Source organism: Anabrus simplex, chromosome 1, assembly GCF_040414725.1.
Source record: "Anabrus simplex isolate iqAnaSimp1 chromosome 1, ASM4041472v1, whole genome shotgun sequence".
NCBI lineage: Eukaryota > Metazoa > Arthropoda > Insecta > Orthoptera > Tettigoniidae > Anabrus > Anabrus simplex.
In genome coordinates this window covers 757,079,887-757,092,652 of record NC_090265.1, presented here as the reverse complement: position 1 = coordinate 757,092,652, position 12,766 = coordinate 757,079,887, and the positions used below count along the sequence as shown (strand labels likewise).

The window sequence follows — 12,766 nt, the reverse complement described above, 5'->3', positions numbered from 1 at the left end:
CTTCGATTTTGATTTTTAATAAATCACAAAGTGAGCTTATACGTAGTTCTATAATGACAGCATGGTTGCTGTCAGACCGTTCATAATGGAATAACACAAGTTTATTGGGCATTCAGCAAATATATACAGGGCGAGTCCTGAAAGGGTTTTCATACCTCCTGCATGCCACATGTCGATAAATGACAGCACAGTCGTTGTCAGACCATTCATGTTTGTCTGTATAAAACCCATCAACTTTTATGAATAGATAATCTGACTGAGAAAATATAGAAAAGTAGTAAAACTAGCATCATTACTGTAGTGTTGAAAATGCTCTCCCTCCTCTTGTAGATGATTGTTGTAGCATGTGATATTTCGATTCACTCTCTGCATTTTAGCCCCATGAATCTTCAGCATTTTGGTTTGAATTGCATTTTAAAATCGACGACACAAAAATATACTGTTGGAGACTTATTTCAGAAGCTGCTGTATAAAAAGAAGTTATATCGCAGCTGAGCCAGTGCCATCACTAGGCCATTCTTCGACTCACCCAGACTCGACCGAGGCTCGCGCTGTATTGAAGAGTTAGACAATAAATATTTTTACGAAAGACTCTAACACAGGACGAGGTATCAAGGTTTGATACTGATACTTCCGTTCAAGAGTTTGCCCATTTTATGTTAGGAAGTGTACATACTGTATATTCTGTTTTAATTCTTATTTACGTACCCCTACTTATTAAGTAAAGAACAACACCTGTTCACTATGGCATTTCTAATCCTTTCTCTAATCTGTTTTCCAGTCACAGAGTTCTCAAAGAAATCAGGAGACTATCCAAGCCTGTCAGCAACTGATATCCAGGTTTTGGCCCTGACCTACCGCCTAGAAAAGGAGAAAGTTGGCATTGATCACCTGAAGAAGGAACCTGTAGCTAACAGAGTTGTTAGCTTAACTCCTCATCTTGATGATAGTTACAAGGGTATTGCGGGATTCTATTTGCCTGCTCACGAGGTTTGTAAAGAAGTGAGATGGAGGTTGTGGTTAGATTATGAATCAGATATAACCTTTCCAATTACAGTAGTCTCTTTAAATCTGAGCATTATTTGAATTTTTCTTTTCACAAATTTAAAATAAGTTTTCTGCAGCATTTCATTCCCTGCTTGTTCCCGTCAAGTCAACATACTGTTTCTTCCCTCTACTGCAATTACACACGTTTGTTGTCGTGACTGAAAAAAAAATATTTTTGAGAAAGAAGGGTCTGCCTATTAAAGTAGTTTTATTGCTGGACAACGAAGGGTCACATCCAGATGAATAAGAGCTAGTATGTGATGGAATTTGTGCTTTATTTTTGCCCTCTAACATAATAAATTTGATACAACACTTAATTCAGAAACTTGTGTATAAGAAGCAGACTAGCCGAAACCATGCCATGCCACTCGCCCACACATGGCACAAGGAATAAATGATAACTCGACTGAGCTATGGACTGTATTGATCAGGGCATTTTGGAATGTCTAAAATAAATATATATATATATATATATATATATATATATATATATATATATATATATATATATCTGTGCTGCAACAGAACATTAGGAAAACATCACAAACTTCCTCAAACAGGTAACCATGAGGAACTTAGTGTATTGGTTACCAAAAGTGAAACCAGAGACACTCACAATGACAGCAATGATTATGACATACTGGGACCATATGCCATATTGCTATAACATTTGGGACCTTTTTGATCAAGAGTCAACCTCATCTGGAAAGAAACAAAAATCCAAACTGATGGGGGAACAAATTCCCTTCAGACTGTGCGAGGATCGAGCGCACATCCCTCCATTCCTGTAGTTACAACATCTGGTCTCACGGAGCCACGGTGCATTCTCGGCAAAATAAAATTCTAATACTAACTTATAGGCATATCAGAACTGGGGGAAAATAAGGATGTTATCAAGACTATGGCAAATGAGAACAAATTTAATTACTCTCAGTAAAACACACACAAAATAGTAACCATGAATATAATACTATACATGTTGGCCAAAATAATAAGATCGGAGGTATGACTCCGCCAAATTTTCATATCCATGTTCGATGAATGATTCTTTTATTTCTGGACCATACTATAAGCACAGACTCCTTGAACACTAATTTGAAATATTCCCTAATACATGTATTTATTTGTAAATGTGATGATTTACAACCTATTTCTTCTACATTAGAAGAAAACATTCTAGACTTCCAAATTCTGGAGCCAGCTTTGAGTGTTCACCTAATGAAATGTTAAAAATCCTAAATAACTCCATTTAATGCATATACATATGGGCAAGGCACAATAGACAACACAAAATGAACAAATGTTAGGCCCGGCCTTCGAACCCACATCGCGCAGAACAACCCTAACAACTGAACAGAACCCGTTTTTATAAAGTCTGACACACACACACACACACACACACACACACACACACACACACACACACACACACACACGCAAAAGAATAAAATATCTATTAAAGAACATCGTAAAATAAAGATATATACACAGTACACAACTCCTCTGGTTACAGAAAAATGTAGATGGCTCTATTTCATCAAAAACTGTGTGTGACTAAACTCCTGGGTTTGCCTTGGGATTCGAACTGATACTCTTCTGCACATTACCAAGATCAGGTCAATGAAATCCCTACCTAGTTATTTATTTCATATGGCAAAACAAGGATACATTATAAATACATGTAAATACATATTTCTTAAATATGTAATTTACAGGTCAGCATTCAAAACTTAATATCCAGACTTTTTTCAGCCAGTCCACTGCTTCTGTAGAGGCACTATGTAATTCTTGAATAGATCCATTGAATCTTCTTTTTGGGCAGTCCATAACAACGTGCTGGATGGTCTGAGGCACATTATCACAGTCGCAGAATGGGTCTTCAGATTTTCCCCACTTGTGAAGCCAGAATTTACACCTTCCATGGTTTGTCCTGATTCTGTTTAGAGATGACCATTCCCTTCTCGGCAAGTTGAAACCAGGAGGAGCTTTGCAAGGATGGTGGATTAAACCCAGGTGGTCAGGATTTGAAGAGGTTCATTCTTCACGCCAGATCTCATCAGCATCAAAATATGTTTCCAAGAGCTTCTCGCCTACTTCCATGATGGGTTTCTGGACTTAAATCTCATTGGTTTCTGAGGATTGCAGTCCTGATGTAAGGGCAGTTGAGGATTACTGCAACATTTCTGCCATTCTCTTACAAGAGCCAGTTCTCTTCGTATGTGAGGGGGATGGATGTTGGATAAAACGGGTAACCATTTTAGGGGTATCGATTTGATGGCCTGATATTGTCCTCATGGTGTCATTCAGTTGTATATCAACTTTTGAAGTATATGCACTGTTAAGCCACACAGGGCAGCAGTATTCTGCAACTGGATAGATCAAGGCAAGAGCTGATGTCCGTAATACTCTCGCGTTTGCTCCCCATCCTGTTCCACTGAGCTTGTGTAATATGTTGTTCCTTGTTTTTATCTTGGCTGCAGTGTTAGAGAGGTGTTGCTCGTATGAAAGTGTCCGATCTGTTGTGACTCCCAGATACTTTGAATATGGGTTATACTTAAGTTTTTGGCCTTTGAATTCAATTTGAGGTACAGTAGTTGACTTTTTTTTGTTGTCTAGGTGGAAGCAGCTTACTTCAGTTTTGTTCAAATTAGGTTTGAGTTGCCATTTGTTCAGGTTGTGGAGATCCTTTGTGAGTGTAATTTCTGCTGTTTTGAAGTCACTCGATTGGGCAGCCAGAGCTATGTCACCTGCATATATGAATTTCCTCGAAGTAGTTTCTGGAAGATCTGCAGTATAGATGCTGATCAGTAGAGGAGCAAGAACTGATCCTTGGGGTAAACCGTGTGACAGTATTTTGCGTAATGTACCTCCCCAGAAAGCCTTTTGGACTGGTGTCTGTGCCGCTAGAAATTCGTGTCAATGAACCTTGTGAAAGAACATTATCGTTTCACATTTAATGTGAGAGATCTCGCCATTCTTGTTTGAATTTGTTTACCATATCTTGTCGCACTATGAAGTGCTACGCTCTGGCGACTAGGCTTTAAACTTTCTAGTCTGCCTGAGGGATTCTGCGCGTGTGCGTGCGGCAACATGGGAAGCCATGCTGCTTAGCGTGGGACGCGGGCAGTTGGACTGGAATGGTGATGAGAAGTAGTCGTATGTGTTGGACCGGCGGTATGCTTTGAGGCAGTAGCTTCAAGCCAGGTTAAAACCAGGACCCTGTGGGCATTTGGTGCCTTTATAACCTGTTAGTTGGCCTCGATTTATCTACTATAGGTGCACGAGTGGTTAATCTGCATTTTCCTTCTACTTCAAGCCTGGTTGTGTAAGGTAAGAGAATGTAGCTCTCGGCGTCTCTTCCCTGTTCATGGATCGAAAACTGTAAGTTACATTTTAATCTAATAATGGGAATTCTACCTTCAAAACAAAGAAATGTGAAGTACTCCAGGAAATGATTTTGGTCAGTTGCTCCAAAAGTGATCTCTACCCGGGATGATGATGATGATGATGATGATGATAATAATAATAATAATAATAATAATAATAATAATAATCATCATCATCATCCTATCTGACTTGTGTAATAACTGCATGTTCGTTACGTTACATTGTGTTCAACAAGAAGCTTCACCTTGGTGTTTTGTTGTTTTTTTTTTTTTTTTATAAAGGAAATCAGCGGAGTGGACTGATTGCCAAAATTAATTTTAAGTTCATGATTTTAGCTGGTAAATTTTTCTAGAACTTCATGTAAATGGTGAGCCAGCGCAAGCTTCTGTTTGATTTTGGTTAACCTTCTAAATTTTCCTTTTGGGTTGGGTTTTCTGGTTAATTCTTGGTTTTCTGTTCTCCTTTTTCTGGCTCTTGTAATTTATTTTTCTTTTGGGGCTATTTCTGTGTCCGTTTTTTGTCCTTGCGGACACTCTTTGTTGTTACCTTGGCAACGGGTTGTTGATGTGATTGTTGGGCGCACTGGGTTTTGATCGATCCATGGCAACTTAATTGTACTTTCAGTATCATGGATGTGATTGATTTTTGTGTGCTCCAAGTGTAAAGTTTTTCTAAATTTTATTTGCCATTTATTTTTCTCGGTTTTGTAATTTTTGTAAAGTGGATTCGCGTGTTTTGGTGGGATTATATTCTATCACTTGCATAGGCTCGCCGTGAAGTAAAAGTGGTTCCTGAGTGGTGAATTTTTCTGCAACCTAGGCATAATAGTCTTCTAGATTTTAAGTATTTTAGGGTAGGCGACCGGTCGCGTAGGTAAATTTTATCCTTCTTGTTTCATTACTTTCCCTATCGAGGTCAGCTATTTATTTTTCTTTAAAAATCTATTCTATTTTATGTTCCTGTAATTTAATGTCAATTTAAATACAGTAGAGTCTCGCTCAACCGACCTTCGCTTATCCGACATTCCGTGTTATCCGACACTGTTAGTCTTAATTTGAACTTTAGGTGGATGCAATTCTGGGACACGGGGTGTGGAGGGTGCGACTGTGGGACAAGCCCTGGCAGTCATGCGGTAGGATTGTTCAATGTAGTATTGGTTGGGTTCGGATGTTATAGTTTTCATATCCTCTGTGAGTATGGCGAGTAAACGTAAGAAAGGGATTGTTTCTGTGGAAGACAAGTAGAGTGGGTTAAAGAGACTGGACAAAGGGGAAACGCTTCAAAAAATGGCTTCAGATTATGGTGTTGGACGTGTTACAGTGGGAGACTGGAAACATACGAGGGAATAAATTGAAAAGTGGTGCTCTACCAGAGCAACAAGTGACGCACTGAAAATTAGAAAAAAACAATGAAAAATGTGAGTACGAAAAAGTAAGTGAAGCACTATTTCTTTGGTTCACTAAAAACCAGGAAAAGGGCTTGTCAATATCTGGCCCTATTCTGCAAGAAATGGCGGTGTATATCCAGAAGGAGTTTAATAAAGGGACGCTAATTTTACTGCCAGTGCTGGGTGGTTTGGTCGGTGGAAAAAACGGTACGGCATTGGGCAGCTTAATATCTGTGGAGAAAAACTGTCAGCTAAATCCGATGAGGTTGTGAAATTTAAAAGACAATTTCAAGAAATAATTCTTGCTGAAGGATTATCCGGTGATCAGATTTTTTATTGTGATGAGACTGGGCTGAATTTCAAGATGCTGACATCTAGACTCTTGCAGCCTAAGCCAAGACGTCTGCATATGTCTACAGGCGTAGTAAGAAAAGAGTACTGCATCTACTGTACAATTGAATTAGTCAATAAATAGAGTCCCGTAAAACATAGTACATAATACAGTATAGCCTTCCTGTTTGTTTTAGTTCATTTTCAAAGTTATTCTGTATTATCCGACATTTTCGGTGATCCGACGTACTCCAGGTCCCGTTTAAGTCGGATAATAGAGACTCTACTGTACTGTTCATTTTAACTTACTATGTTACTTGGTTTTCCACTTCTTGGTTTTTGAGCTTCCCAATACAAAAAGATTCTTCCATAGTTTACTGGAGTTATTCAAAGAGTATTTCGTGGTGATTTTTAATTTTTCTCTTTAACTTATTGAAACCTTTCCTAAAGCAAATTAAAATCTTTCTTTTCACAATTTGTGGGTTTTCATTTTACTAAATCAATGAAGCACTGTCACTGTTTACTTTATATTTTGTCCACGGCTACTCTTCCATTTTCTTTAAGGTAAGTGTGTGTTTCTTCTCCAATTTGGTGTTCATTGTGTTGTGGTGTTAATGTTATTTTCTTGTATCTTGTCACTCCTTGGCATTCGCTTACATCCCCTCCTCGGGCGAATACACCATCAACCTTCTCACCCTTTGGGTGAGTTCAGTTGGTACCGGTATTTGTTGGAGGGCTGTGGTTGAGATTCTGTTGTAAATCATTCTTTCCATTAACTTGTACCAAATACTTAAGAGTGCAATTGGCGTATAATCTGCAGGACTAACTCCACTTTTCACGGGCTTTAGAATGGCAACTATTTTAGTTCTCTCAAGTAAGGATGGAAGCCTGCCACTTCTTAAGATGTCATTAAAGAACATAACTAACCAGTGTAGAGTTCTAGGTCCACAATGTTTCAGGAATTCTGGATATATCCCATCCACCCCTGCTGCTTTGCCTGGTTTTATTTCTTTTAGAGCTGTTGAGATTTCTGCAGTGGTGAATTCTCCTGAGAACTGGGGGGGTTGATTCAGTCGAGAATAGCCTAGTTTTTAGCACTTTCTTGAGTTTTTTAAATTCATCTGTATTGAAATTTTCTGGTATTTTGAATAGTTTGATGATTCTTTTAGCTACATCTACTGGAAATACCTCTGAGCTCTTATTAATATATTTGTGAGTAGAACTTCCAAGTTTTCTAAGAAGAATCCATGCTTTTCTGCTTGAGTGTTGGAAATTCATGCTTGCTGTCATTGAGTTCCATTTATCTTTTCTAGCAGAATCTAGGCAGTGCAATAGTTCATCAGCGACTTCTGTTCTGTTGCTGATTTGGTATTCTTCGCAAAGCTCATCACATATTCTATTCCATTGGGGATGTTGTTGTTGTTGTTGTTGTTAGTCGTTTAGTCGCTTTCGACTCTCCGTGACCCCATAGACCAAAGTGTGCCATTTCTTCCTGTCATGAACTATTTTCCGAAGTCTTTCTAAATTGAGAGCCGTGGCTTCCTTGATGCCATCAATCCACCTCATCTGTTGTCTCCCTCTTCTCCTGTTACCATCAGCCTTCCCCAGCATTAAGGTCTTTTCCAGTGATTCTTTTCTAAATCCTCTGGGAATGTGTTTCTTTGTTATGGAGCATGTTAAACTAACAAATCGCTTATAGTTGTCCAGTTTGAGTGGAATCCACTGGATATTGTGATCCATCTCATTAACAAACGCTTCCCAGTTTGCTCTTTCAAAATTCCAGCGAGGTACAGGTGTTGATCTTATTATTGGGACTTCAATGTCAATTTTTTGGTCTATGCTGACTTCGGAGAAAAGTGTTCAGTACTTTCCTACTGCACTGTAAAGATCTTCTGTGCTCGTCCCTTGAAACAAAACGGAGGTCTGGGTTGGTGTCCTCCTTCCATCTTCCTGAGTGAAAGGAGCCGCTCTCTTTTGCATGAGTACACAAGGAAAACATCTTCTGTTTCAGACCATTCTAACACACAAAGACCATCTGAATTAGTATCTCCGTACCTCCAGGAAGTACTCCTACTGTTGAAATCTCTCATGGTGGCTGCTGGATGATTTAGATTCTTCATGGCTTCATTACACCAAGGTTGAGATGGTGGTTTGTACCAAGTCTGCAACTTTAATCCTGGTGGTAAAAATGTTATCAGAGCTGATGTCAAGAATTTTTACTTGCTCAATATTATTTCGAATGTGCGTAGAGATGCCATAGTTTTTATGGAAGGTAGCTGCAACAAGATTGAATCCTGGTAGTTTACATCTGGAGTGAAGTTGGTTTTCATTCTCGCAACGTGTTTCTTGAAGTAGTACGACATCTACATGGTTACATGTTACAAACTTATTAGTTAACTTCTCACAACTCCTTCAACAAAAATACTGAGACCGCGATCCCACTTCGTAAAATATGAAATTAATGGATTGATTGGACACAACTTTATAATCTACATGCGCCATACTACAGTTTCATTACGACTTTTCAACGAGAGAGGTTTTATCTTGTCTTGAGTGGCCATTGGATTCTAATTTGCTCTCCATTTAAAATCAGGTTGCTTCCAGCCGAATTTCACGAACCTTGATATGGCAACTTTAGCCGTAGACTTTCTTATTATTTATTTGGTTAAGGCCTAGTTTGTACAGTTTTATAAGATCATTTTAAGATTGCTGATGTAATTACCATACCAACTCTTATTTCTTCGCAAACATTTTAAATGATTTTTAATTGTCAATTGTCATTTAAGAACTCATGATTGCACATATTGTATAATATTCATTCTAATTTTTATTCTCATTTTATATACTTTTTCTTATATCGACAATCAGGATCCTGATTTTTACCTTTAGCGTGAGTGTAAAAAGGCTGATGATGCCCTTTTAAAGGATGAAACGTGCCCCTTTAGACCTTAGTTTAATAGGATGTAAGTCCTAACTTTGCAAATATCATTTGTATTGAATAGGTTGACTAATAAAATTTTGATAATCTTAAATTGATCTACATGGTTGTCGTTAAGCAGTTTTAAGAGGTAGTCACTTTTGGATCGGCTTATACCCTCAACACTCAGTTGTAGGACCTTCAAAGTGGGCTCTATGTCCTTTGTTCGGCTCTGAAAAGAGCCATTTTGATTGGAATAATTTTCAGTCATTATAGTCGAAGTTTATTGTATCCTCTATTTACTGGGATATCCGTTAAGCAGAGCTTAAGGTCCAGCAGCCAGTTTCGTTGCTTACTTAGCACCACCCGGAAGACATGTGTAGGGTAATTTAAGGTTATACCTATGGACGTAAAGCAACGCTTGTCTCCCCCTACCTAGTCATTTTATAGAAGGGGGGCGGGGGGAGGGAATAATTCTGGCATACAAAAATAAATCATATTCCCGTACCGAATCAAACATGATTTAATTGGGAATACAAATACAGACTTCATTAACTACGGGCTCTTTTCTTTCCATGATAAGGTTTGACGTATTTATTTATTTCTGTGGAGCTTGTCCTAAAACTAAATGAGTGGAGAGGTCTCTCTCTCTCCCTCCGGCATGTCATCTGTCACTCGGGAACTTGTAAGGCGAGCCACACATCCCTTTTAAACACAGACCCCTATTTTAAACCACAGCATTCTAAAGCCTCTTGAAACATCATGGTAGTCATGATTTCAGCGACAATCAATACAATTATTTGTACGTACCTTATTCATACACTTACCTTTCATCAAGTCAGACCTTCATTTATCCTTACAATCTACAGAACTTGCTCGTAAGGGGCCCGGGTTCAAAACTTACTGAACACACAGAAAATAAACACAAGGTTTCTCTCTAACCTATAAACAACACAACAATAAGATTCTTAACATGGCCATTATTAATGGTATACAAAGAGATTATCATCTAAAAGAAAATTCCCTATCTAAATTGGGGGAACATGTAATCAAGCCCCAGGCATTTCAGACATCACACAGTATTCATACAGCTAATTATACTATTCTACGAACATGCAAAAGCAAAATTTCTTTAAAATCCAAGTGCTTTGTTATCCCATATATTTACACATCTGTCAGCGTGGCCATATAGATGACCTTATCTTCATGCATTAAGGACTTGAAGTAAAATGCCCCAAATACAGAGAAGAGAGGAGAAAAGAAAACTGGTTGAGATCCTAAACAACAAAATAATTTTCCCTCATTATCTAAAGCACTCTAGAATTCTAGGATGTCTTATTCCTTAACCCATGCTCATGCATTACTATCAAATGGAATTACGTAGACCTTGAAATAACATCATGCTCCCCACGAACCTACACTGGCGTAGCAGGGGGAGAGGTGATACTCCCACGTGGCGTGTCCCAGGTGGCAGATAGGGGGGTCCTAACCGGCTTGCCAGCAGACTTGAGGGAAATAAAATACCTCTCGCAGACCAAACACACAACCCCCTGTGGATGGAGGACGCAGATGAAGAATACACCCATGGTATCCCCTGCCTGTCTTCAGGGGCGGCCAAGGGATGATCATATCAGAACCATGAGACTACTTGTAATTAGTACCATCGTGCAGGGAACACCATGGGTCACTTTTACTTGCGCGTAGTACCACTGTTTTAGGTACTAAATAGGTTTATGAATAGTAGCAAAAGAGTGCGTTGCTGGCTTTTACAGTGCCTGTGATTCATACCCCTATATGGTTCTGCCTTGCCTATGCTTAGTGCTCACTTTGTGAGGAACACCACAGGATAGTGTGGGTCTATGTGGTTAGTCCACTTATGTGAGGTACGCCATAGGTTTGCGTTTACAATCACAAAGAATGGGTACTGTCCACCTAATCAATACTTTATTATGTCTTGTTACTGTGCAGTACCGGTTTCGACCTTCACAGAGGTCATTATCAGCTGGTCGTGAGATCTAAAGCTAACTTAGTATATAATTTTTAAACATTACTAAATCTAATGAAGAATGTCGCATGATATGAGTGAAAATATTAAAATATACAATATATAAAATATGATGTGTCGTTTGGTTTAAAAAACAAGCGTCGATATTCTATGACATGTATATGTTACATAAAATTCTGGTGTACTGTTCGTGAGTAATAGATAATTTGGTGAAATACAATTTCTACACTTAGAATGTTTATGACATTCTTGAGGTACACTTTGAAGTTCAGTTCATATTGCTGAATTGGCATGTTTGTACCAAGCATTCTAGGATGTTCAATGATGTATATTGTTTTTCTTGTAAGTTCATATAGTTAAGAATGTTAATAATAATAATAATAATCGTATGGCCTCAGCTACCATGTGCAGACATTTTGATTTGACGCCATCTGGCTGTCGGCTCGTCAATTTCGACGTTCCGTTTTATTCTAGGTCCGCTAGATGGCAGACAGAGTAAACCGGATCTCTCTTGGGCGTCTATGGCTGAGATTTAATTAATTTTGTCGGGTAAATACCAAATGTATCACCAGAGATCTTTTACATGCCGACATCGTACGACATCGAGTGTCGAATGGACTTTTTTCCGCCCTTCAAAAATCCGACTACCTCTGCCGGGTTTGAACCCGCTATCTTGGGATTCGGAGGCCGACACTCTACCACGGATCCACAGAGGCAGCTGATAAGAATGTTAGATGATTAACATCAAAATATTGTGGTGTGTCATTAGTTTCCTTATTATTATTATTATTATTATTATTATTATTATTATTATTATTATTACGGGGTTACCCATGGACGCAGAGGTGAAAGAAGGTGCCGGGATGAATGGGTCTAACTACAGAGTCGAAGTTAATTAAAAATTTTAACAAAGGTTATATTTTCCAGAAAACAATAGAAATTTGATAACTTTTCACTTTAGGGAAATTACAAAGACGTAGCAATCTAAAAACAGAAGGATCCAAGAATTTTAACTCTCTTGGGCTACAAGCCCCTAGTTTTATAATTTCGAGCTCCTGGCTCAACACACAAATTTGTTCAAGGGCAGAAATCCCCTAATAACTTGCTCCCACTTTACAATGTCAAGCCTCCCTGAGTCCGCTCTTACAACACTAGAAAAGAGCTGACGCTCTCAATTTTTTCAAGCCTATTCAAGGCAATATCAGACTTTACAATTACTTGCCATCAAGGCGCAACTTACACAAATGAAACGGGGGTATTTCGTACCCAACCTACTGGGCCTTAGCAGAAAAATAACAGGTTAAGTAAATGGCCCGAAACACCAAGTGGAATGGAGGCGTGTACTTGCACTCCTAAATATGCATTCTTAAAACCTAAAAGGTACTAGGCCAATGAAACGGGCTATTCCCAAACTATGGAGGTGACTCGTATAAGAATAATTTTGGACATTACAGAAAAGAAAACCAGTTACAAAACGTAGTCACCTCAAACCAATATGAAGGGGAGCTCGAGGGGGTAAATCACTCTCTATCCCCGAATTACAGTTGCAGATTTTATGAAGTTTTTACATAACCCGGCAGAAAATTACATTTTTAGAAAAGTAGGTTACCTGGTAAAAGTTTCGGACCTTTCCCGCGGGTTAAACTGCTGAGGTAGCAAGAAATAAAGATGTTAAACGGCCATTACCTTGCTA

General features: G+C 38.6%; 1 protein-coding gene across 4 annotated transcripts in view; it reads left to right on the top strand.

Annotated features, from left to right (window-relative positions):
• LOC136857500 (RNA-binding protein NOB1) overlaps positions 1-12,766 on the top strand; it is a 382,114-nt gene that overhangs the window by 72,280 nt on the left and 297,068 nt on the right. For all 4 annotated transcript variants that reach the window (XM_067136203.2, XM_067136204.2, XM_067136201.2 and 1 more), the window contains exon 3: positions 782-990. In XM_067136203.2, coding sequence (XP_066992304.2) covers positions 782-990 — 209 coding nt within the window. The remainder of the gene's footprint in view (positions 1-781; positions 991-12,766) is intronic.